Raw genomic sequence first — 22,643 nt, 5'->3', positions numbered from 1 at the left:
GAAAACTAGACAATCTTCTACAGAGACAGGCACCAACTTGATGCTGCAAGTCTATGTAGCACCCACACCCTGAAGTACTTACTTGTGCTTAACTGCTTTGGGTGACACGATGAAGCAAGGAATAAATGACACCAAGAACAACAAGGACCAGAACAGGAAGGGAAAGATTCTGGTTCTCTGTGAATATTTTTTACAGGTTTTTGAATCCAAACTTTATTAAAATTCTACATTTCAGAGTAGTTGGAACCTACTTTTTCAATAAAATCTAAACATATTATTTTTATTTTTAACATAGTCAACAACTCACCTGAAAAAGGTAATTTTAAAGGGAAACCCCAAAATTTTTCCTCTCTAATAATATTTACATTTTTCTTACAATTTTGTTGATTTCTTTACAAGCTGAGGTAAAAAGAACATTAGATTTGATAAACACATCCTCAGCACTGTTTTTTAAAAATTTATTTTAGCAAAAATCTTCTAACGGTAAAGGGTCCACTGTGAAAATTTTCCCCAGTTCTGAGGAGTGTAAGGGAGGCACACAAAAGTACATCCCTGTAAAGGGAAACATTTACTTATCCAACACATGCAAGCATGCACTGCAGTGCAGCACTCTGCAGGATACAGAGATAACACACAGCTAATACACAATGCTGCCAAAACCAAAAGTTAAAAAGTCCTGAGTCAGTACCCTCCATAATGAAGAGACTGGCATAAAATTCCCAATGCTGTAAATAAGAATTTTTTTTTCCTTTGCCTCCAGTTCTGGCCCCTTGGGAGTCAGCCAGGTCCCACTTCCACCTGGCCCTTGCCGTTATGAAAGCCAGAAATACCTTGGTATTAAATGAAAGCTGAACTAATTGTTTATCTTCAAGATCTGAGGCTTTACACAAAATACCAGCTATGGCATAACTTGCAAGAGGGCTGAGAATGTTATCTACATTTATCTGATTCCTCCCAGTTCAAGACTCCCTTCCTAGTACACACATGTCTTCTGTTAATCAAAATGAATGTCCACAAGGAATTCAGCACAGACTCCTGAATTTTAATAACTGGAAATGGGCTCAAAGCAAAGCTTTCAATTAAAAGTTCCTATACTCCAGATTAAGATATTTAACCTTGGCAAGCCTGTGTATTTCTGTAGGTCTTCTTAACTCACCCGCTGGCACGGCCGCTGCTCTGCCAGCTCCAGCGCGCGCCGCGTGGCACTCACCGTGTGCTGGCAGCTCCTGGGGCTGTGCCCTACGCCAGCTCCATGCTTCTGCAGCAGCACTGCTGGCAGCACTCAAGCCGGCCAGGCTAGAGGTAACAGAAGATCACACTGTGAACTGCAGAGTTAGTGCTCTGAACTACACATCATTGCAGTGTAGGTGTAATCAGAAAACAATTCTTAATTCCTAAGAGGTCAAAAATTTCTGGGCCTTTTCATCGCAGAAATGTCTCGCTAGTGAAAGGGACTTTAGCTACTAGTGATGCTTTTCTCCTGTTCTCTTCCTGTGGCTTGTTAGTTTTACAGCTTTTGGTCTTTTGTTGCAGAGATTATGAATTTGTTGAGGGGGAAAGGTAGATCTGTATCTGCTTTAATGGATACTTTAATGGATGCTCTGAGTTGAATGTCTGCTCCATGGTTGCCTATGGTATTAAAATTTGGACTTGATCACCCAGGTGGTTCCTCCTAGGCCTGTGTTTCTACATCCAAGACCAGTAGTACTCTTTGTGTCATTTAAGATTTCCTTAATTCACCTTAAAACCAGGTTGTCAAAAACCCAGGATCAAGTTTACTTACAATATTTTGGTACCTGTATGATATCTTTTAAATGTTTGGATTTTAATTAATTTATCGAAGAAAGCCTTCCAGACATGAACTGAGTAAAATGAAAGTAGAAACACCTGCCTGAGGACATTTCTATCTTGCAGTCACTGCTTGAGTGCAGCTCTTGTAGACATGTTTTAGCCACCTTTAAGTCAGCCAGCCTGGGTCCTGATGGCTCTGCAGCCACAGCTTTGCATAGCACAGCAAATATTCAAGTACACCTGTTTCCCAGGTGGGCAAATGGTTCTTACAGCCTCATGCAGCAATTCATTCTAGGGGGTCAGGCTAGGCAACTTATCCTCATGGGGCTGACCTCTGTCAATCATCAGTGCCAGGGCCATGAAGTTGCATACTATTGCTCAGCAGAATGAGGTGGCAGGCCAGCTTCCTGCCTGGCACATCTACTCTCAGGAGGCAGACATCTTCTCCTTTCTTTCTTTCTTTCTACCCCTGTTCCTCATGTCTGCACTTGTACTATGTAGCACAGCAGAAGTGGAATGGGTAGAGATCTGCTAGAAGCTGAACGTTAATGCTCTGCTCAAATTAAATGAAATAAAACCATATGGTGTCATCATGGGTCACTGATTTAAAACAACAAAAAAATTCTAGCTCCACTCTAAGCCCTTCAAATAGTAAAACTGATGTTGTGAATTGTGTGTCTTCTTAGAGTGCAGTCAAGAAATGCAGCAAGAGAAATGGGCAGGATTGGGCTTTCTCTCATGTTCGTAGTGAGCAGACTAACCTGGAACAAAGTGACACTTTTCTCCCCATGTCTGCAGGCATGATGTCAGTCGAGCCCCAGTGAAATTGATGGACCTACACAGATTAACAGCACATACAGAGTCAATTCTCCTCAGAGAGGGCTGGGATTGTCTTTTGAAATATGTAAGGCATCTCCATTTTGACCTCTCATCTATTTGGAAGCTTTGAGAAAACAGATAATCCCTCTTCATGTACCTTTTAGGATCATCAATCTAATCAATCTAATTAATCTATCATACCTCTGCTTATATGCTAACATAGTACATGATCACTCATCTTCTCTCTCCTTTTCCAAAAGGTAGGGAGAAAGAAATGCAATTTTCATGATAGAAGCAAGTTTGAATGTGTGAATATTGCTTGTGGCCCCTGAATATGGCAGGGTTTGAAGGCATTCTGTTGTTTTGGCAGGGAGTGCCAGAGCCCCAGGCCAGCTAGCGAGGAAGCTGCTCCTGCCAATGTCAGCTATTTCTCTGAAGGTTCTAAGTGTTGCAGTAGATTTTGAGAGCAGTAGCTTCTATTGCTCCCACCCTACTTCCTATGAGAAATTGTTGGTTGGCTTTTATGTAGCAACTGCAGCTCTGATTTTCCCAATTACATCTGCTGTTGCAAATGCAAATACCACCACCGAAGTCTGTGCAACTGAAACACAATTCCTGTTGCCTTTGCCCATTTCCCTTCACGTAGAGCCACTGTCAGCAGGGTACATGTCACTTCTGCTTCAAGCAGGAAAATGAAGCCAATACTGTGCTACAGCTCGCTGAAGCACTTACTTGGCCCCTGTTTATTAGAGAGTCTGAGCCCTTCACTCCTCCTTCCAGCTGTCCTCACTGTGCCCCAGGTGGCACGGCAATGCTCCTATCTTCACACTTCAGGCAGGAAACAGAGCACAGAGAGAAATGCCATTTGTCCAAACTCCTGATGAGAGAGGTCCATGACAGAGCAAGAACTGAAGCCCTTCCCTAAATCGGATTAGGCTCTAACTATCAGTCTTTTCTATTTGCCTTCCTTCACCCCCAAATCCCTTGGCTGTTTCCTCACCATGTTACAAATCTTGCTTTTTGTTTTGAACTTTGGGCAAACAAGATTTTCCCTCCCCTCTTCTTTTGCTCAACCGTGAATTCAGCTGCGTTTTAACCTATGCCCAGAAACATAAGACTGCCTCCTGTGTGAAGCAAAGCCCCATTGAGAGCTCTTTATGCCTCTGCAGCACCAATCTGCAGGTGGGATATTGTTGGCTCCATGGGGCCTTTCACCAAAGACCCCAAGCTGCCTCTTCTCATCCCATGTTGTCCCTCTTTGCCAGCACCACTGGGATGGTCACAAGCCCTTTTGTAGGAAGCCATCTGATGCAGAGAAGGCTCTGTCTCGCTCAGCCCTGCCCCGTGTGCCCCGCAGGCTGCCTTGTGCAGGCGCCCGCACAGCCCCGGCTCGGCGGTACAGCCCAGCACTAATTAAGCAGCGCGGCACAGCAGGGTGTGTGTGCCTTGGCCATCACAGCCTCCCCTGGACACAGCGCAGAGAAAAGGCTGAAGCTTCACAATGTTAGCCTTCCAAGAACCGCTTTAATTGCCCAGTAATGCACACCCTGGGGTCTTGTAATGTGCTTCTAATATGGAGCATTTAAAATATGAATACTCCAAAACAATTACAAGGAGTTTGGTGTTCTGTGGAATGTATCCTTCCACCCTCAAAAATAATCCACGACAATGGAATCTGATCAAAGTGAGGATACCAATGTTTTCTGAAACCTGTCAGGGTCTTCTTGAGGCAGCAGGACACACCAATCTTTCCTTCAGTTCAACGTCGCTCTGTTCTTCCAGGATTAAGACAATTGCTAGATTGTGACTCCAGATTATTCAGTCCTACCTTATCTCCCTCTGATCAGCCCTAGTATGGTTTTATTTGACATACTGTCAAAACACTCTGCCAGCCACCGTAAGAGAGAAGAAACCACAAAGTATGTTAGGCTTTAAGAGAGTTTGGATAGAAATGTCACAGAAGCAAGGTGAGTTTTCTGTGATCTTTTCTATATTCTTTTAGCAAGTAATTTCTGGACAAGTTTAGAAGTGATTTTCTACTTGCATATTTACAAGGAGTGAAACTTCTTCCCAGAAAGCACTCTGGCTCAGCTAATTTTAATTTCTAATATTTCTTACATTCTTCTAATATTTGTTACATCTCTTGATTAGAGCTTGTTACAATTGTAATACTAGAAGATTTTTGTCTGTCCATCTGTATTCAGAATCAGGAGAAGGAATTCCATTAAAACTGACAAAAATAATGAAATAGAAATCAAACATTGGAAATTCATGATCTAATGTTGAGCATTTAAGAAAGTCAAAGGCATTTGGAAACAAGCTGTTGTTTTCAGCTGGTGCTGTATATAATATTAAGTCTAGAAGGAGTTACTAGAAGCCAACTATAGCAACTCATGAATTCCAGGATGGATGTATAATTCACAGTATGATACTATTTACTGTAATGACATTATATGCCATCACTTAACATAATATTGCATATTAAATTCAGATTGTGAAATGAAGTTCAGTTGCTTTACTGCAATCAAAGATCTATAAATGTCCTGTTGCTGAAACTTCAAAAGGCTATGTATTAAATCTGTTTATATTATCCAAAACTCAAAGTAGTCAACTTGTACAAAAATCTCCCACCAGAAAATGAAAAATGGGAACTTACAGTAAGTACCAGTTTCTGTTCTTAATTAAATACAAAGGCTGTTATTGGAGTCACTGATCATGATGGAATTAGAGCAGGGATGAATTTAGTCCAAAGGGTCAATTTCTCTTGCAAAAAGATGTTTGAAAACATTGGCATTTATCTCAAGAAATCAGCACTGCTAACTGGTGTGTCAGGACTTGTGTCCCTTCTGCTTTTGGGAAGGGCTGAGGATGTAATCTGCAAGACTTCTCTTTCTCCAGTGTCTGAAGGCAAGAACAACCCATCAAAGACAGCAAGAGGTTATCAAGGTTTTGTGACCTCTTATACAGCAGTAATCCAGAAATCCTAGATTTGAGGCAGCAGAGCTGGCTTAGTGCATATTTCAATCCCTAGTAAGGGTGAGAAGCTTTCAGCAACACTGAAGTTTAAAGACAGCATTATTATGCTGCATTTGTTGCTACGGGGCCAGGTCAGCTCTGTTCATCTTTCATCTGCTGTTTCATTAGGTGGTCTTTTGTAGGACAGACTCACTTGAAGCCTCCCAAAGCAGCAGCAGTGCTGCCTAGCTATTCTGCTGTTTATCACTGTCCCTAAGTGAATCGACCCAGGGGGATGCACTGCTGTGTTCTGTACTGAGCATTAGAGTCCTGGAATTTCCCCTCTTTCCTTAAAACACTGGAGTTGAGTCATGACTTTAGGGCAAAGGAACACTGCTGGGGAGAGTCTTTTCAAGACCTGCCTCTTCTTTTAGCCATAGAAAATACATTCTACCAGATACCTCATTAGGTTCACTGTGCATTTGATGCCAAAAATTATTTGACCCAAGCCACTGGAGGCAGCACAACCAGAACTGCTCTCCTCTGCTCACGGTTTCCGGACACTTTCTTTTGACATTAAGACCGGTTTCATTCTTAGGAATGGGATGTTTCTGAACAGAGCCTTTCACCTCTGGGTCACTAGCAGAAATCTGGCCCTGCTTGGTAGTGACCGAAAATCATTACCAGCTGACAGCTACTTGGTGCAATAAGCTGGTGCGTCTCATTCCAGTTCCTAATGGACACATCTCAGTAAACACAGTCACAACTGGCACTAACTGGTGTTCTCAGCCAAGAGACCTCGAACTGAATGGGAAAGGAAATTGAACCTTCCTCTTCATCCCTTGCCTGGGTTTTGGAATATTATGGACAGGCATTTTATACCTGCAGCGTTTCACAGGCTGTTTTTACTCTAAATGGGTTTTTGAAACTTTGCAATTTTCATGCAGCATGATTCAGCACAGCCTGATCTGCCATCTCAGTATAATTAGACTCATCTTATGGTTCCCCTCAGTAGAAGCTGAGCTGTCTGGTGCCATCTCCTAGTACAAATGGTAAATCTGATGTCACATCTCAGTATGAATGGAACCATCTGATGTCACCTCAGTGCTAACAGGACGTTTTATAATATGTCATCTAAGGCTGTAGGGGAAATCTTCTAATCCATTCACTATGCTACACTACAATAGAACATAACACAGTATAATGTGTAGGTTAACTTAGACACCCTCAGGCAGATTTTGGATAGACGGATAGATGGATGGATAGAAACATTTATACAAAGTATACATATATTATATCACTCTATTGATTTTAAAAAAGTTCCAGGACTGCCTAGCTATAATGAGATTTTTGAACTTTGTGTTGCGATCAATGAGGGGAATATTATTGGCGTGGAGAATTGATATACCCGCTCTCTGTGGCTTGTTCTGCTCCTGGACTGCCCCTGCCCCCAAGGTGTACGATTCCATCAGACACTTAACCTCTTTTACAGTGTCATCAGGCTAAAAGGAATCTAATAGTGACACGGGACTTGTGCTCAGCACTCTGGCACTATTGCTTTCCTGTCACAAATAATTTATAGCTTTCTATTTCCATCCCTTTGCCTGCACCCCATCCCCTTTTTCTGTTTCTCTGGGCTGGGGGAAATCAATAAACTCACACAACCAGAGTGGCACTTCAGGGGGTTTTAGGGGGAATGTGAGACAAGAGGGGAAAAAAGAAAAAAAGAGAAAAGAAGAAAAAAAGTTATATTATTTGCTGTAGCACACTTTTCAGATCAGCTCTTCACCTAGTACGAATTGTATGACCTCAGAATCTGGCCCTGAGGCCTTCAGACACTTTTTGTATAGGTTCTCAGCAACTATAGATTAGGGAATCTGGTACCACTGATCTATATGAAGTGAGGATCTGGATCTCCATCCTCAGCTAGAACCTTGACATTCTCTGTCTCCAGCTATGTCTCAGGCACTCCAGCTACAGGTCAGGCTTCATCAAGCTTGTAGCAGAGTCTTGTAACATGCTGAGGTGAGATGTTCTCTTTCTTTTCCTAAGAAGGCTTCATCCTCAGAAGAAGTGGTTTTTAAAAATTGCCCCCACAATGTCTCTGCCTATCTCTATCCATGCCATATCACCCACTAGCCACACATTTGCTCTTTGAAGTTTTGCCAAGTTATTCTTTAGAACAAATTTTTAAGGGAAGCGCTCAAGTGGGCAGGACAAATCTTCTATTTGCTTTCACTTTCTGGAGAGATTTTTGGGTAGAAAATAAAGCTAATAAAATGCAGGGCTAAGAGTTCCAGAAGCTCACCCGAGCTGGAGTGGCTGAAGAGAGGAGAGGCTTGTTCTAATCTCAGAAAGGAAGTTGGTTTCCATGGCCTCCACAGGTCATGGCTTATTTACTGAGTTCCTTGGTGGAAGAGCTGTTCCCAACTCACAGATACCCAATATCTGCCAGTAGTCAGGGACCTTGCAGTCAGCTACTAGGTACTAGTGATTTTCTTTCACCACTGACCTCAGTTGGATTTAAACCAGTGACCTAGAGGTGAAAGATTCCATGTAACAAGAAACAGAGCACTGACAATTACAGTTCAGTTTATTGCCATTCTGAGCTACACTATAAGCTTCGTGATGCTTTTTTGAGTTCCTGTGCTGTGTTCATTCACCACCTGGCAAACACCAATTTTTGCCCTGTTGGATGGACCTTTTTTTCCTGGTGATCTATATCACATCACCAGGCCCTACAGATGCCTTCTGCTCTCACCTCATTTATGAAGGGCAAGGGCTTTGGGCAAACCTTCCACAGTACAAAACATTTAGTCAGTTAGAAGGGTATTTTTCAGGTAGACAACAAAATTAAAGCTACTCCATTGGTAAATTCAGCAATGTTTCTATTAGCTGTGAAGACTGCACTGTTATTATGCTCACAGACCAGACCATAAATGACAATGCAGCAGTTAACACACAGCAGATCCTGGCTTGCTCACTGAACACCATCCTTATGCAGTGAACACCCAAGTTTGGGATAAAGATGACAGAGCAGAAATTGGACAATTCTCTGAGAGCTGGACTATTAAATCAGTAGAATCAGGACCACAAGGCAAATGAAGCCACTCTGCTGCACTGAGAGCTCAGATCAAGCCTTCAGGTTCTGATATCTGGGACTGTGGGTCTGCAAAGGCACAGAGAAGATGCATTTGAGTTCTGAATGTGTTTCACTCTTTTCCAGGATCATCAGAACCAAAGTTCAGCAACCTTTTCACCCAACACCAGATGGGAGTGGGACAGGTGTGACTGCACCAGGACATACTATTGGTAAGTAGACGGGTATGAAGGGTGGTGACAGGTCAAGTGGAAATGGGGATGAAGCTTAGTTGAGGGAACAAAGTCTGACAAGCAGATGCTAAGCAGAGCAAAAGGGAGGAGGGGTGGGGGGAAAGAAGCTTCCATGAAAATCAGAGTTTTCTATTCTTTGTCTCCCCTGTTGCATTGCAGAGAAGTGAATCACAGAGAAACTAGCCCGAAGTAGGGGTTTGCCCAAGTGATTCTGCCTTAATGTCCATTTCACATTCATGCTCTCCCCTTCATCTCCTTTTAGAGAAGTATTTACTGCTGTCCTGTCTAAGCATCAGTCTTCACCTTTTCCCTTGTCCTTACTCTGATTCTCTTTTTCCTCCATACCAATTTTTCTTCTCTCCTCTCCCTTTGATGGAAACAGTCCATTTTTTAATGGTAGTAATACACAAACATGGGTAAGATATTCCAGCTGCTTCACAATTAAGTTCTTCATTGTTCTAGCTCTGCAGTCAGGTATCCCATGGGTGTATTTCACTATTTCACTGAGAAAGTTTGGTTTTTTAGGGTTTGTTTTCTTTGTTGTTGTTGTTGTTGGTTTGGTTTGTTTTGGTGTTGGTGTTTTTGGTTTTTTTTTTTGCTGTGGGAGATGTTTTGCTAGTTTGTTGAGGTGAACAGAAGATGGAGGCTGTAATACAGTGACTGAATGGTACTCTGTTAGAAGTGTGATGAGATACTTTCTAATCTTTGAGCTGCGGAGTGGATATGTCTGCTCTTCCTAGCACAGCTTTATCTAGTGACAAACTAGAGCAGGAAAAACATGCAGTATTCTGGGATATTGTGAAATACAGTGGCTTATTTGTGGCCTAAGACTTTCTTAGATTCTGTTGGTTATTGAGAATCTGCTGCTACACAAGGATTTACCAGAAAATGCTCATCTGCATGGGACAGAGCTGGTAGATGTCCTGTACACAAACTGTATTCAGGATTACAATGGGCAAATATGGAAGAACATTTCTGGATGCCCTTTTAATATGGACTTGCTCACTGGACTGGCAATCACTGATCACAACAGATGGAGCTGGCAGATTCCTTCTTGTAACAGTAGTGCAATGTCTAGGGAATGCAATGGCTGAGCTGGGGTAGTGATTGTGAGTGCTTCTAGCGGAGTCTCATTGCTCTGGGATGTTCTAGGAAGTAGGTCTACATTGGAGTGTGTTGAAAGGTTCTGCTCCATCCTGAAAGGCTTCTGTTGGATGTATTGATTGCTTCAGATCAGTACTTTATGAGCTGAATGGTGAATAGTGGCCTGTAGGAGAACTGGGATATTCTTTCCATTACTGGGACACACTGGGACACAATAGGTGCGCCTGCTGGATGCATAGGTCTACCTGTTCTATTTTCTAAAGGCCTGATTATAATGAAGGGATCATTTCTAATTTAGATTACTTGTCACTTTTGATATATTAGAAATTCATGAGCAATCTTGGACAGCCAAGTGGCCAGAGCATTCTGCTTGTTGATATTGGTCAGTACAAAAGGAAGGCACTACATTTTCATTAATCTGGGTGGTAGTATGTATCACCCAGTCATTCCAGTAGGGAACTGAATTTAATAGGCCAGCATTGAAGAGCTTCTAACCTATGCTAAGAAGGTAATTTTTTCACTAAGTGTTTCAGGCAGGCATGTAAGAGGCTAGTCTGCCTAAAACAGAACATGTGCACTCCTGGTGAAAAAATACTGAGAGGAAATGATCTGGTAATATATGGATGGACTATGAGGTCACTAGAGAATGTGGCCTATGCAGCATTTCACTGGATTACCTTGAAAGCCTGCTCTGAACTGGGATGAAACAACATTTAGCTTCTTGATGGAATACACTCACTTGTTATCAATGGCCCTACGCTGGAAATCTGTGAAGCTACAGTATAGCAGTGGACAAGCAAAGCTGGGATGCTGCTTTGCTGGGATACAGTAGAGCAAGTTCTTCAGCATAAAGGACCAGGAATCTGCTTAGTGCCCAGGCTTTCCTATTAGACTGGTGGCATGCATAGCTTTCAGTTGGGGATCCCTGGGTGCTGTGCTGCTCTCCTGATGGCCCTTTCTCCCTTTTCCTTTCGTCCAGTGCCCAGCACAGCATCCCCTCCTGTCTCCAGTGCCTCCAATGATCCAGTGGGCTCTTACTCCATTAACGGGATCCTGGGGATTCCTCGGTCGAATGGCGAGAAGAGGAAACGTGATGAAGGTAGGGGGAGGGGAGAAGCTCATCCTCCCTTTTATATTCTTTGTCCCCATGTACAGGCTCCAATTTCAGGCCAAGGTTTGCAGCTGCTCCAGGGGCTAGATCAGTTTTAGCAACAGAGACCAGTTCCCCGCCACTGCCCTGCTGGCTTGGAATGCTCTTCTTCCGAGGCCTTTCATGACAGGCTGCATCTCCAGACATCTGCTCAGCAGGCAGAGAGCCGTCTCCATTGCTGGAGCTGATCCCAAGTTCATTCACTGCTGGAAACGGCTGGAACTGAGCTCCCCAGGAGCCAGCAGGTGCCCGGACTTTGAACTGTGGGTAAACATGGTTTCCCTGACTCACTTGATTTCAAACTAAATGCCATCTTGGAGAAGCACCAGCAATGTGGGAGCTGTCTTTCATTCCCCTTGCAAACAAGTTCCTGCCCTGTGATGTGTCACGAGCTACATTAGCTGGTGATCACAAGGGCCCAGTTTTCAATGAGTAGCATCTACCACAGCAGAACTGTCATGCTTGCAACAGTCTGAAAGCAGAACAGGAGGTCTTCTGAGTACTGTGATCCTAAGGCTGTTTCTCAGCCTTTCAATAAGGCTATAATGAAATATTATTAATCTCTCCTTTTGCATCCTACTTGCTGTGAAGTATTCAGGGCAAAGATCCTGAAATGAATCAAAAGCTGGAGCCTCAGGTTTAAACAGACTGAGTCAGGAGGGGTGGGTAAGGTCTTGGTGCTCTTATGGTGGCTTTCAAACACTTTTCCTTAAGTCTGTCTGATTTGTTCTAAACCTGAGGGCCAGGAGGTGAACTTTTTAAAGAATACTGATGGATCAGTTTGTTGGGTTCAGCTCTGACTTCAGTACATTGTGTTGCTTGTTGCATGGAAAGACATCTTAGGACAGGTGGCTCAGGGTGCTGTGTGTGCTGTAATCCCAATGCTGTGCAGTGCAAGAGAACATGAGGGTTCTCTGTGATATGTGGTGAGAAGAGAAAACTCTCCTGAGATGGATGCTGCATTTTGAGGTTTTGCTAGTAATTTTCTCAGTATTGGTTCTGGTGAGGTTCATATCTGTAAGTTTTTGATCCATACAAACACACTAACCTAAGAACAACAGGCAGTCATCATGTTCCCTTCCTCCCTTATACAAAGTAAAACTAGATGCAAGGACCCAATCCAGCTTCTGAAGATTTTAGCTGATGTCATTGGAAATTGGATCGGGGCCCCAGAGGAAGATCCATTTCCCAGCTAGATGGCAGTAGGGCCCAGCTAAGAAAAAAGTGTAGCAATGGAAGGGCTGAGTCAATGCCTCCAAGTCAAAAAATGTCAGGAATAAGAGACAAGTATTGCAAACCTTTCCAGCATTTGCCATCATTACATACACAGGAAATAGTGACATTTCAAACTGAATGACATGTTTCTCTAACAGTTGTGCAGATCTCCTGGCAGTTATTTGAGGGTTTTGTGAATCCCTGTTCTCATACAGTCCAATGTGGTGATAACCATCTCTCAACATGGTGCCTCCACATCTCATTAGAAATTAAGCTCTTCAATCTGGCTTTAGCTACTATTCAGGCTATACCTGGAAAGATCATCCCACTTTAGATGCAGCCACACAGTCACTTCCAGCCTCAGAACCTGAGCTTTCTTTGGAACAGTACCATTAAGCACAGAAACAATACAGCAGCCATCTAAGACTGTGACAGTTCACAATGATATATTGACAGTAAGAACTATTCTTTGTGTCTGTCCTTAATTCATTCCAGATTTGATTTAGGCAAGCGACATTATGCAGCTCCTTGCTGTTGGCCAAGCACCCACATATCCCACTAGGAATCAAAAAGGTTCCAACCAGACAATCCTGCAGATGTTGCTTGTCTTTAGCTCTAAGAGTTTAGGTGGCAGTTACATGATGTGGTTGCAACTGCCTTAGATAACAGCCTTAATCCTGTTATCCCAGATATCTGCTGCAGGGACACGTTGAGCTCCTGACCCAGAGAAAGCTCACACGGGACCTCCAGCTAGCTGCTCAACATCTCTAATCATGAGTTGCGTTATTTGGGCTCACACTGGCCTTCAGAAATGCTGAAAAATATTGTCCCTTTGCGGGGCTGAGTCCTAAGGTTAGAAGGGTGCAAGGGGAAGTTTTGCAAAGCCAGTGATCTTCACTCATTCCTGGGCATTCTCCTCTGTAGCTCTGAACATTCTGATTATTTCTAGTTGAGTTGGGGAGTAGGAAAAGTTTGTCAAGAGATACAACATGAGTATTTCTTTCATATTCATGCTGGATGCATACACTTTCTCAGTATTTCCCAGAGCTTCTGAACACTTTTTTGCAGTTTCTTTCTTAACTTCAGGTTTTATTCTCACATTGAAAAGCCCTTGTGAGCTTTGCACATCTACTTTCCAAGCATTTAGGGAGTGGTTCTTCCCTAAAGGAGGCAGAAGAAGCAGCACTGCTCTCTCTTTCTTTCCGCTCTGTTGGACCAGCTCTGCTGCAAGGATTCCTCTGTGAGGAATGCAGTTCAGCAGAAAGGGGAAGTACCAAGCTGTTCCTGAATCACCAGTTCTGAAAACCTTGTTAGCAACCTCTGTGATGGCTGGGGGGAACAGGGTAGGAGAAAGACAGAGAAGCTTCTATGTGAGCACACCCCCTCCCCCAGGTCCTCCTTGCTGCAGCTGGTGTCTACATCAGACAGTAGCACAGATGATTAAGAAGAGGAGAGATAATTATGTGTCAAGATGATGTAGCAGAACTCCCAGGTTGGACAGAAGGAGCCAGACAGATGCATGAGGTGGGCTCAGAGATGGACGCTGACAGCCAGGTGTGTCCCCCACAGAGAGTTAGAGGAAAGAGTGGGAATCCCAACCTACCAAACACACTGGTTGCAAGTGCAAGGGTCGCCTGGGTGATGTATGATATTGACAGAGAGCTAGCTGGGAAGCAGCTCTGAGTGTCTACTAGTCACAACAAGGAACTGTTGGCCATGAGTCTTTCCTCAAAACTCAGTATGTCTTCCTCAGGTGAATGCCAAGAATGGATGGTCAGGATTCACCCTGTTAAGACCAAATTACACTTTTGTTTCAGTTTATAACCAGAGATTGCAAAATTTCTGACTTCTGTGATAGAGTTGATCTCCTGCAATTTTGAAAATAATTTGACTAAAACGTTTGACTAAACATTTGTGTAGCACTGTCAGCATTGCCAGTGGAGCTGTAACTTCCCCCTCACCTTACACCCACCATCACTTACACCCACCATTTTCCAAGGGCAGCAGTCACCCTGCAGCATGTAATGAGTTTCTCAAGACTAATGAGGGTTTTACACTATCAAGTTGCATCAGAAAGCATGAATTCCTGGCTCTTTATGGTTTGAGTGTTGTAGTACTCTCTGTTGGCAGACCAACCATGTTCAGCAGGGTCATTGCCAGACTAAGAAGCAGCAATACCATATCCAGAAGGACAAAGGGGAAGAATATGCAACTATTTCTGCTTTTTCATAATCCAGCTAAAAGAACGAGAACTGGGGTGACCCAGAGGCACTAACAAAAACTTAGTATCACTCATATTGTAGTCTTGAGCACTGTACAAGGAGAAAAAAAGGAGAAATGCAGAGAAAGCAAAAGACAGATAGATAGAAAGACAGATAGATAGATAGATAGATAGATAGATAGATAGATAGATAGATAGATAGATAATAGATAGATGGATATAGATAAATAATTAGATAACAGGAAAAGAATATATCAAGCTGCTGCCAGTGTACACAGCATCTTCAGCTGGGTGAAACTTCAGCAAATTTTACAAAACTATTCTTAGGAGACACGGCCCTTTCTTTCCATAATAGGCTGCAAACAGACTTCCTGACTAAACCTAAATTCTCATTTGGGATTCAACTTCCAGTGAGGTTGGTGCTGTAACATTCTCAGCATCATTAATCTTGGTCCTTGACAGTATCTGTAGTATTTGACAGCATTGCTGGCAATAATATCTGCAGTGCTGACAATGGCAGAGATAATATCCCCCAGTATTATTGACATTAGCTGGGATCATATCTGCAGCCTGTTATTGGAGGGAACAGACGTAATGTGTCCAGTATTATTAGTATCAGTAGTAATAAAACCCAAAGGCTTGTTAGTGTGATCAGTGCTAATATCAGCACTAGGTTTGTGGGAGAGGAGGGGACGGAGTGATTGCTACTGTAAATGGCAATAATACTCATGGTGTTTGCAGTGAAGGAATCCCCAGCAGAGGTGAGGGAGCAAGCCTGAGAAGGCAGAAGTCTCTCCTTCCCATCCTTCACTTGTCATTTTGATGATTAGAGTGAGTTACATTGATGCCTAGTAATGCAGGGCTGTGTCAGTGCAGCGGGACAATGAAGAGTCACCAAGATTTCTACAGATCTTGGTGTAACCAAGAAGTGTTAACTGCATCAGTGCAGATGGTTCACCATGCTCCTCAAATGGAATTGGGCTGTGCTGAACAGGGTGCTGCCCACTATCTGTAGGAGTATCTGCACTGTTAATCCTGGAGCTATAGGATAGGAAGCATCACTGCCCTTCTCTTTGCTGCTGCTCATATAATTTTCTGACTGTTATTGCCACAAGACCCTCTACTGAAAATCAGTGCTTTTGTTACAGGTAGTTTTCTCTTTCCTCACTCCAAATGGGAGGACTCTGAGTGCAGAGCAGGGTCTTGACAGTGTTTAGCCTGGGACTTTTCCTACCTTGCTGTAATCTGATTTTCATATTGGAAAAGCAAAAATGCCTCCTTCCAATGAAGTGTGAGGCAAGGACATCTGTGACAGTTCCACTACTGAAAGTTGTTTTTTAAAATACTGCCCCAGGACATAGACTGTTTTAAAGACTTGGGTTCAAAATTTTCTTCAAGTGGAAAGTAACACAGAGCAGAGAGGTGCGTAATGTGTCTAAGTTTTTGAGCAGATATACAGCAGCTGAGTGTGCCACTGCAAGTATGATCTCATTTGTGTTGTTCAGAGTGGCAGGGATAAGACAGTGTGAGAGACATAGCTGTGACATTTCAGATGACTGTGTCATTGTCAGTGGCACACAGTATGTGTTCGCAGGCAGTTTGGTTGTGGTTATCCTGTTGTAACTATCACTATAGGTTGTGGGTTTGTGATGCTAATGATGAGATTAACTGTATCACTACTTGGTCTGCTGCCCCATTACACTCAAGGCCATTACACTCTTCACAGGAGCAGCTGTGAATTGTTTTTTGTGGTATGTTTGCATCACGGCATGCAGTAAGGGTGTTTCAACATGATAATTGTTGGTTCACTGGTGCCGTTTCTACTGTGCTGTCGCTGCAATTCATAGAGTTGTTACTGCAGCTGATACAATGTGTTGGTTGAAAACAGACTGGCCATGACAGTGAAGTCAATACAGCTATGTCACTGCAGCACCATGTTCAGAATGGTGTGTTTTCATGAAATGTGATATTAGTGTTCCACAGCATGCTGGGGTCATTTCAGAACATACAGTGTGCTTATGCTGTCATCTGCAGTATGGTGATGCTTTGCTTATGCTGGAGTTGCACCAGAGCAGAGGTCTAGCTCAGAGCTGTCCTGTGGGGAAATGCATTCATTCATTTTTCTATGCTGCCTGCATATGTCTGCTAAGAATATGAGTGAGTTATTCCACTTGACTGTGTCATGGCCTGATGTATGTTCATCTCTGGGCATATTAGGTATATTTCTGTTCTCAAACCCTAATAATTGTAAAGACAACAGGGTCTGTTTGGACCCCTGCAGGTGATGGAACAGCACTACTGTCTGTGGCGAGCCTGAATTGTTTCACAGTGTGATTTTTTTGTCACCACAGCTGACTTGTTTGTGTTATTCTATATGGCTGCTTTATTGCAGGTCAGCAATAGTCTTAATGACGCTGGAGACACATGCAGTTATATTGCCTCAGGTGCTAACCCCATGTTCCAACCATCACACAGAGTTGTGGGGTGTATACACAGCAGTTTATGGATGTGCAGATGGGCTGAGCAGATTCTGGAGTCTTTCAAACCCTCACAATGTTTTTCTCCTACTTTCTCTGGGACTGCTGTTTTATGCAGCACGGGTGAGTTTCCAGTGTCTGGCAGCTTGCAGCAATGGTGTATCTCCACAAACAGGAGCAGTCACAGGGGACCAGGCTCACTGTGTTCATACACACAAGTCTAGGTAACATTCCCTGCCATTCTAGAGGAAAATATAAATTGAAGAGGGAGTTTATTCTAAGTGATCACCCACTTCTCCCTCCTGAAGGTCTTTGGCTAGTGAGACTCCTGGAAGGACATAAGAAAAGCACCTGCTACTCATCCTGCGCTTCTATAAATAAGCTGCAGGAGGATGTCAGAAAAGGGAGAGTATGTATAGGAAAACAGAGGAGGGGGAAACTGGATGAAGCAGAAGACAATGAATAAGCAGCACAGCACTGACAGAAATGTGGGCTGCTGCACCAGGAATCTGGAGGTCAGTCTGTAAGCAGGAGAAACAGGATACATGTATTTGTGTGAGGTGTCTGCACACACGCTGGGAGTCTGGGGAGTACACATTGCTCAGGAAGAAGTCAGGTAAGGGAGAGTTAACAGCTTACATCACAGAAAGCAGTTTGGACAGAATGCCCTGCTTCCAGAGCTTATAGTGCTGCTTAGTTTGGCAGGGGCTGCTATTCTCTGAAGACAAGCTGGTCTGGCTGCAGTTGTATTTGTGTGCATCTCTGAATGTGTATCTGTATCTCTAGGAATGCCTGTTTGGTTTTTGTATTTCTGTGTTAGGATCACTGGTCTCTACTTATCTGTGCTTGTGTACTGGGGTGAGTGGCAGGTTGGACCCGTATTTTTGTGCATGCCTATGCAGACCTAGAAAATGTGTATGTTAAGCTGTGTGTAATATTGCCTAGTAGGTGGATAGATACTGTGGATCATATGGATGCCTGGGCATGTATGGCTCAGTATTAGTGCTATGTATTTTTATGAATGCGAGGTATTTGTATTCACATTTTGAGACTATATGTGAATGTTGTATATTTGTATGTATATTCTGAGTGTATGTGTTGTTACATACTTGGAGTATCAATGTATCTTTGTGGTTGCTGGATATGAATATGTAGCCTGCTAGTGCTGTGCACTTCTGTATAGAGTTTGTACAGATGTGTATTTGCATTGAGGTTATATATTTGTGTGTATGTTATATATATATTTATATATACACATATTGGTTGTTCTTGCCTGTATAAAGGCTGTTTATTTATGTAAATATTTTGTATTTGTTTACCTTATTTGATTCTGTATTTGTTAATTTAAGGAAATTACTTTGAGTTACAGGTTTTCATTTAGTTAGTGTACATATACTTTTGTAAGTTATTTGCTTATTCAGAAATTACATTTAATTGACATGCACCTACATTAGTACCTCTGTGTGTCTCAGTTTGCATTCTTGTGTCTTTAATGTTAATTTGCTATGTTTTGTGGGCTCTACTTATGCATTGAGCTTTTCTTTACATTTATTTGTGTGAGTACCATAGGTGTGTGCTTTTCTGACTGCTTATTATGGGTAATTAGTCTGTGGTTAGATATTTTTCCACTTTTTGACTCGTTCTTGGGAGTGGTTGTTGCAGCTGACATGTCAACAGGAGTCAGGCAGCTACAACTCCTCCTAGTGTCTCTGCCTCCTCAATGATTCTGCCTGTGCAAAGGCTGCTTCCCAGTTTTGCTAGATGCCTGATTCTCTGGATCTTCTTGTTCACTTTAGATGAGTCTTACATTGGGTCTGCCTGCAATCATGGTGGTGGCTGTTGTAAGTTGTCATGGATGTAAAGAGTATGGGAGTCAGAGGGAGCATGGTGTCTGAACCCACAGGGTCCCAGGTTAATGCACAGTGGATGACAGAATCAACTGCAAAAGGAATCAGAAATAGCTGTCAATGTGCAGGCAAATGGTATTTTAGAGGGTTGTTGGTATAACAGTGGATGAGGATGCCATGACAAGTGAGAGACACTGGTTTGGGGTAAAGTGACATGGCAATGAGACATAAGGGCAATACTGCCATGGAATAAAGGTGACATGGCACTGACACAAAACATGGGTCATGGTGACATGCCAATGACCCAGGCTGATCTGTCAGAACAGGGAGAGGTGGGATCTGTCCATCAGCTGAATAAGGCAAGGGAAAACAGGAGGAGGGGGGTGAAGAAGATCAGAGGCAAATCAACAGACCTGTACCTGGGCTGTAGGACCCAGATCACCAGTTGTTTGGGACATGCAGTGTCTCCACAGGATCAGTTATGTCCTGGTGTGAAGGGCCAGGACAGCCTGTTAGCAGTGGCTGTTTGCTCACAGTGATGGAGAGCAGGAATAACACAGGGATGACATCAGGTGGTAGCCATATCCTGTGAAGGTAGCCATGGACCATGGGGACTGTGGGCAGGGGCATTATTCCCAGTTGGTGGAAAAACAAAGAACCTAACAGGCAGTAAAACAAAAACAAAGGAGACTTGGAAGCACCTGACAGCCCTAATTCATCACAGCCCAAGATTTTTTTCCCCCCTCATGTTCCCATTATATTTGTTTGTAAAAGTGGAAATCAATTTTGAAGGTAATTTTCTGGAAAGAATGGAAGGGAGGTGGGAGGGCCGGATAAGGCAGAGATGGCAAGAGGAAAAAAAAAAATTTAGGCCAGGCACAGCCCAGGGGCAGCTCTTGGCAAGGTGAAAGAAAATTGCATATTCAATCTCCATCCATGAATCTCCCTTGCTGCTGCCCGCCTCCTGCTCGAAAACAATGAAGGCTTTCTCCCCTACGCTGCACAACGCCTGAGTATCAGCGCTCACTTTAACTTCAGGGTCATTAATTCACCTGATTATTGCAGGAGAGGAGAGGGTTGCAGAGGCATCCATTCTAAAGAGCCCTCCCTTAGCTCATCCTTTGATTAGTTCAGGGTGGGGGGAGTTGAGATAATGTGTTGTCTTGGACGCAGTTTAAAATGGGAGGGGTTGAAGAGGGGGTGGAAGGAGGTAGAGAAGAAAAGATGTGGCCCAGCTTGTTGTGGAAGGGAGGGTTGGAAAGCAGTCATTCTTGCATCCCTCTGCTGTGGTGTTACTGCAAATTAAAAGTAGCATGTTCCACTTCGTAGCTATCTTTCAGGGAGGGGAGGGGCATGGGTATATGTCGGCATGGGGATGGGGGGGATCTTATCATTGCTTCCTCAGCAGCCCAGCGTAGTGTCACCCTGTGAGGTGACATTTGAATTTACAATTCCGCAGAGAAAAGCCATTAATTCACAAATTAACATTTCTCCCTCTCTCTCTCTCTAGCTCTTTCTCTCTCTCTCTCTCTCTATCTCACATGGATGTGCAAGCAATTGAAAAGACAAAGGAAATAGCCTTAAGGAAGAGACTTTACTGCTACTCTGTCTGTGCAGAGATTGCTACTACTGCTTCTAGATAGATAAACCAATTACCTGAGCTGCTCTGCTCATGGCAGCCTGCTATTACCTCCTTTTGTAGAGCTGATTCCATTGCCGGATTACACTGTGTGTATCTCATTAATGTAAACCAGCATGATACTGGGCACTGTTTCTGACCCTTCTTGCCATAGCCCCTTGCTCTGCAGTGGAAGAAGAAACTGGGAGAGGAGTGAGGTGACAGTAGGCACAACATACTTCCTAGAGCAGGCTACACACAGAGCTCATTAGAATACCTGTGCTAAGCTTAGAGGAAATGGGGGCTTCCCTTCTGTGGAGCAGATCTCATGACATTAACCCTGATCTCTTCCATGTCTTGGTGAGCACCGAGGGTGCTGTGCAAGAGGCCTCGTGTATGGGCACCAGGCATGGGAAGTTCCTTGCATTCTCAGCTCCACATGGAGTTTTCAACAGGTGTAGAAATGCGTGTGGCAAGCAGACACAGAGGTGTGAGTACAAAAGCTGTGTATCCATAGCTATTGCACACGAGTGACTGACTCACAGAGGAACACAACAGAGCTCAGAATAAGAAGCAAGAGTAAGCACTTGAGCTTACAGATTGAGAGGGCCAGATTTCTCTGTAGCGCAACCCTACTGAAAGCAAGTAAAGGATGCCTGTGGAGATGTTCTTGTCTAAGACAAACACTAGAAACTACTTCTACACAACCCTGTTGTCTTCTAAATCCCTCTTGTTGCTCTTTCCTGCCCTGTCTTTCTCATATACTTCTGCTATCACTGCTGCTGTGGCTGCTTGGATGGCACCCACACATAGGGACTCAGCCACACCCTGGTGCCACCGCAGGCACACATCTGTGACACTGCCAGCCTGGCTATGCAAACTCATACCTCTGCAGACACGGCTTCTCCCCATCTGCTGTAGTAAGGTCTCTTCAGTGGCTCCAAGACTACCTGCTGCGGGGCACACTGGCAGTCAGCTTTCTGAGCACCTTCTGGCACTCTGCAGACTGCCTTGTAGAAACATGCTGGCTACCCTGCCTTTTAGCCTGATCACACACCTATATGTGTTTGGGGAGAAAATGTCCAAGCAGTGTTGTTTAAATAAAGACTTGCAGATACTAATGTGCAGTTATCCAGGTAGAAGAAAAATGGACCAGAACGGCTGTTTCTAGAAACCTAGTCTCCACATGCTCAGTGGTTGGAGCATGTGCCTTTCTTCAGCATTGCCTTGGGTCCTTAAATCTTCCTAAAAACTTATCCTTTTTACAAGAGCATCTGCCTCTCTGACATTCCCTGTGCCCCACACCGTGCACAGCACATGGCTGGGGAGCATCATCCCGCAGCTGGTGCTGGAAGACAGATCACGATCAGCGGAGGAATCGGCAGGCAGTGCCAGTAATTCAAACCATCCTGACCGTTCAGTGAACCTGAACCTGCTGACCTTGACAGCACTAGACAGAAGCGGCATCAGGAATCCCAACCTTTAGAGAGGCATTGGCTGGAGGATGGCTCCTGCTCTCTCCCTTTCCTTCTTTCTTTCTCTTCGTGATCACATCCAGCAGCCAAGAGGGCTCAACAGTCAGTCCCCAGTGCACCAATTAGCTCCTAATTTGGCTATCTCTGCACTCCCAAGTCTACATCAGTGTAACGTTAAGCATCGCTTGCTGTTCATAGATGTAAATCATTTCTACAGAGGAGTGTCTTCTTGTGCTAAAGGAAAACACTAAGCACCTTGTTCTCAGTCAGGGCCACAGAAACCCCTCCTCCCAAAATGGGAACTGCTGCTCCTGCTGTTTGGAAGGAAAGCAGAAGCTCTTTACTTCCCTAAGTGATAGTATCAGATCCTCTAGCCTTGTTTCACTGGATCCCAGGGGATCAACAAGATCTCACCAAGCGATTAGCCCGTGAGAATCTTGACTGGATAGATGAGGGGCAAGGAGGCAATTTGATTGGAGGAGAGAAAGTAAGAAAAAACAGTGTGTTTAATTTTGTCACCAGATCTTGCTTGAAAAAAAGGCAGTTTGTGAACATTTTATGATGTTTTCAGGACTTTCAGGACTCCAGCTATCTCTGCTGATAAAACAGCATTTTGTGTTGGCCTGCAGAGGTTATTC

General features: G+C 43.7%; 1 protein-coding gene across 4 annotated transcripts in view; it reads left to right on the top strand.

Moving 5' to 3' along the window:
- PAX2 (paired box 2) overlaps window positions 1-22,643 on the top strand; it is an 84,116-nt gene that overhangs the window by 25,765 nt on the left and 35,708 nt on the right. For all 4 annotated transcript variants that reach the window (XM_030951236.1, XM_030951238.1, XM_030951235.1 and 1 more), the window contains exons 4-5: window positions 8,792-8,877; window positions 10,982-11,101. In XM_030951236.1, the coding sequence (XP_030807096.1) occupies window positions 8,792-8,877; window positions 10,982-11,101 (206 nt within the window). The remainder of the gene's footprint in view (window positions 1-8,791; window positions 8,878-10,981; window positions 11,102-22,643) is intronic.

This window comes from Camarhynchus parvulus, chromosome 6 (assembly GCF_901933205.1).
Source record: "Camarhynchus parvulus chromosome 6, STF_HiC, whole genome shotgun sequence".
In the NCBI taxonomy this organism is placed as follows: Eukaryota; Metazoa; Chordata; class Aves; order Passeriformes; family Thraupidae; genus Camarhynchus; species Camarhynchus parvulus.
This window is presented reverse-complemented; position numbering and strand designations above follow the sequence as displayed.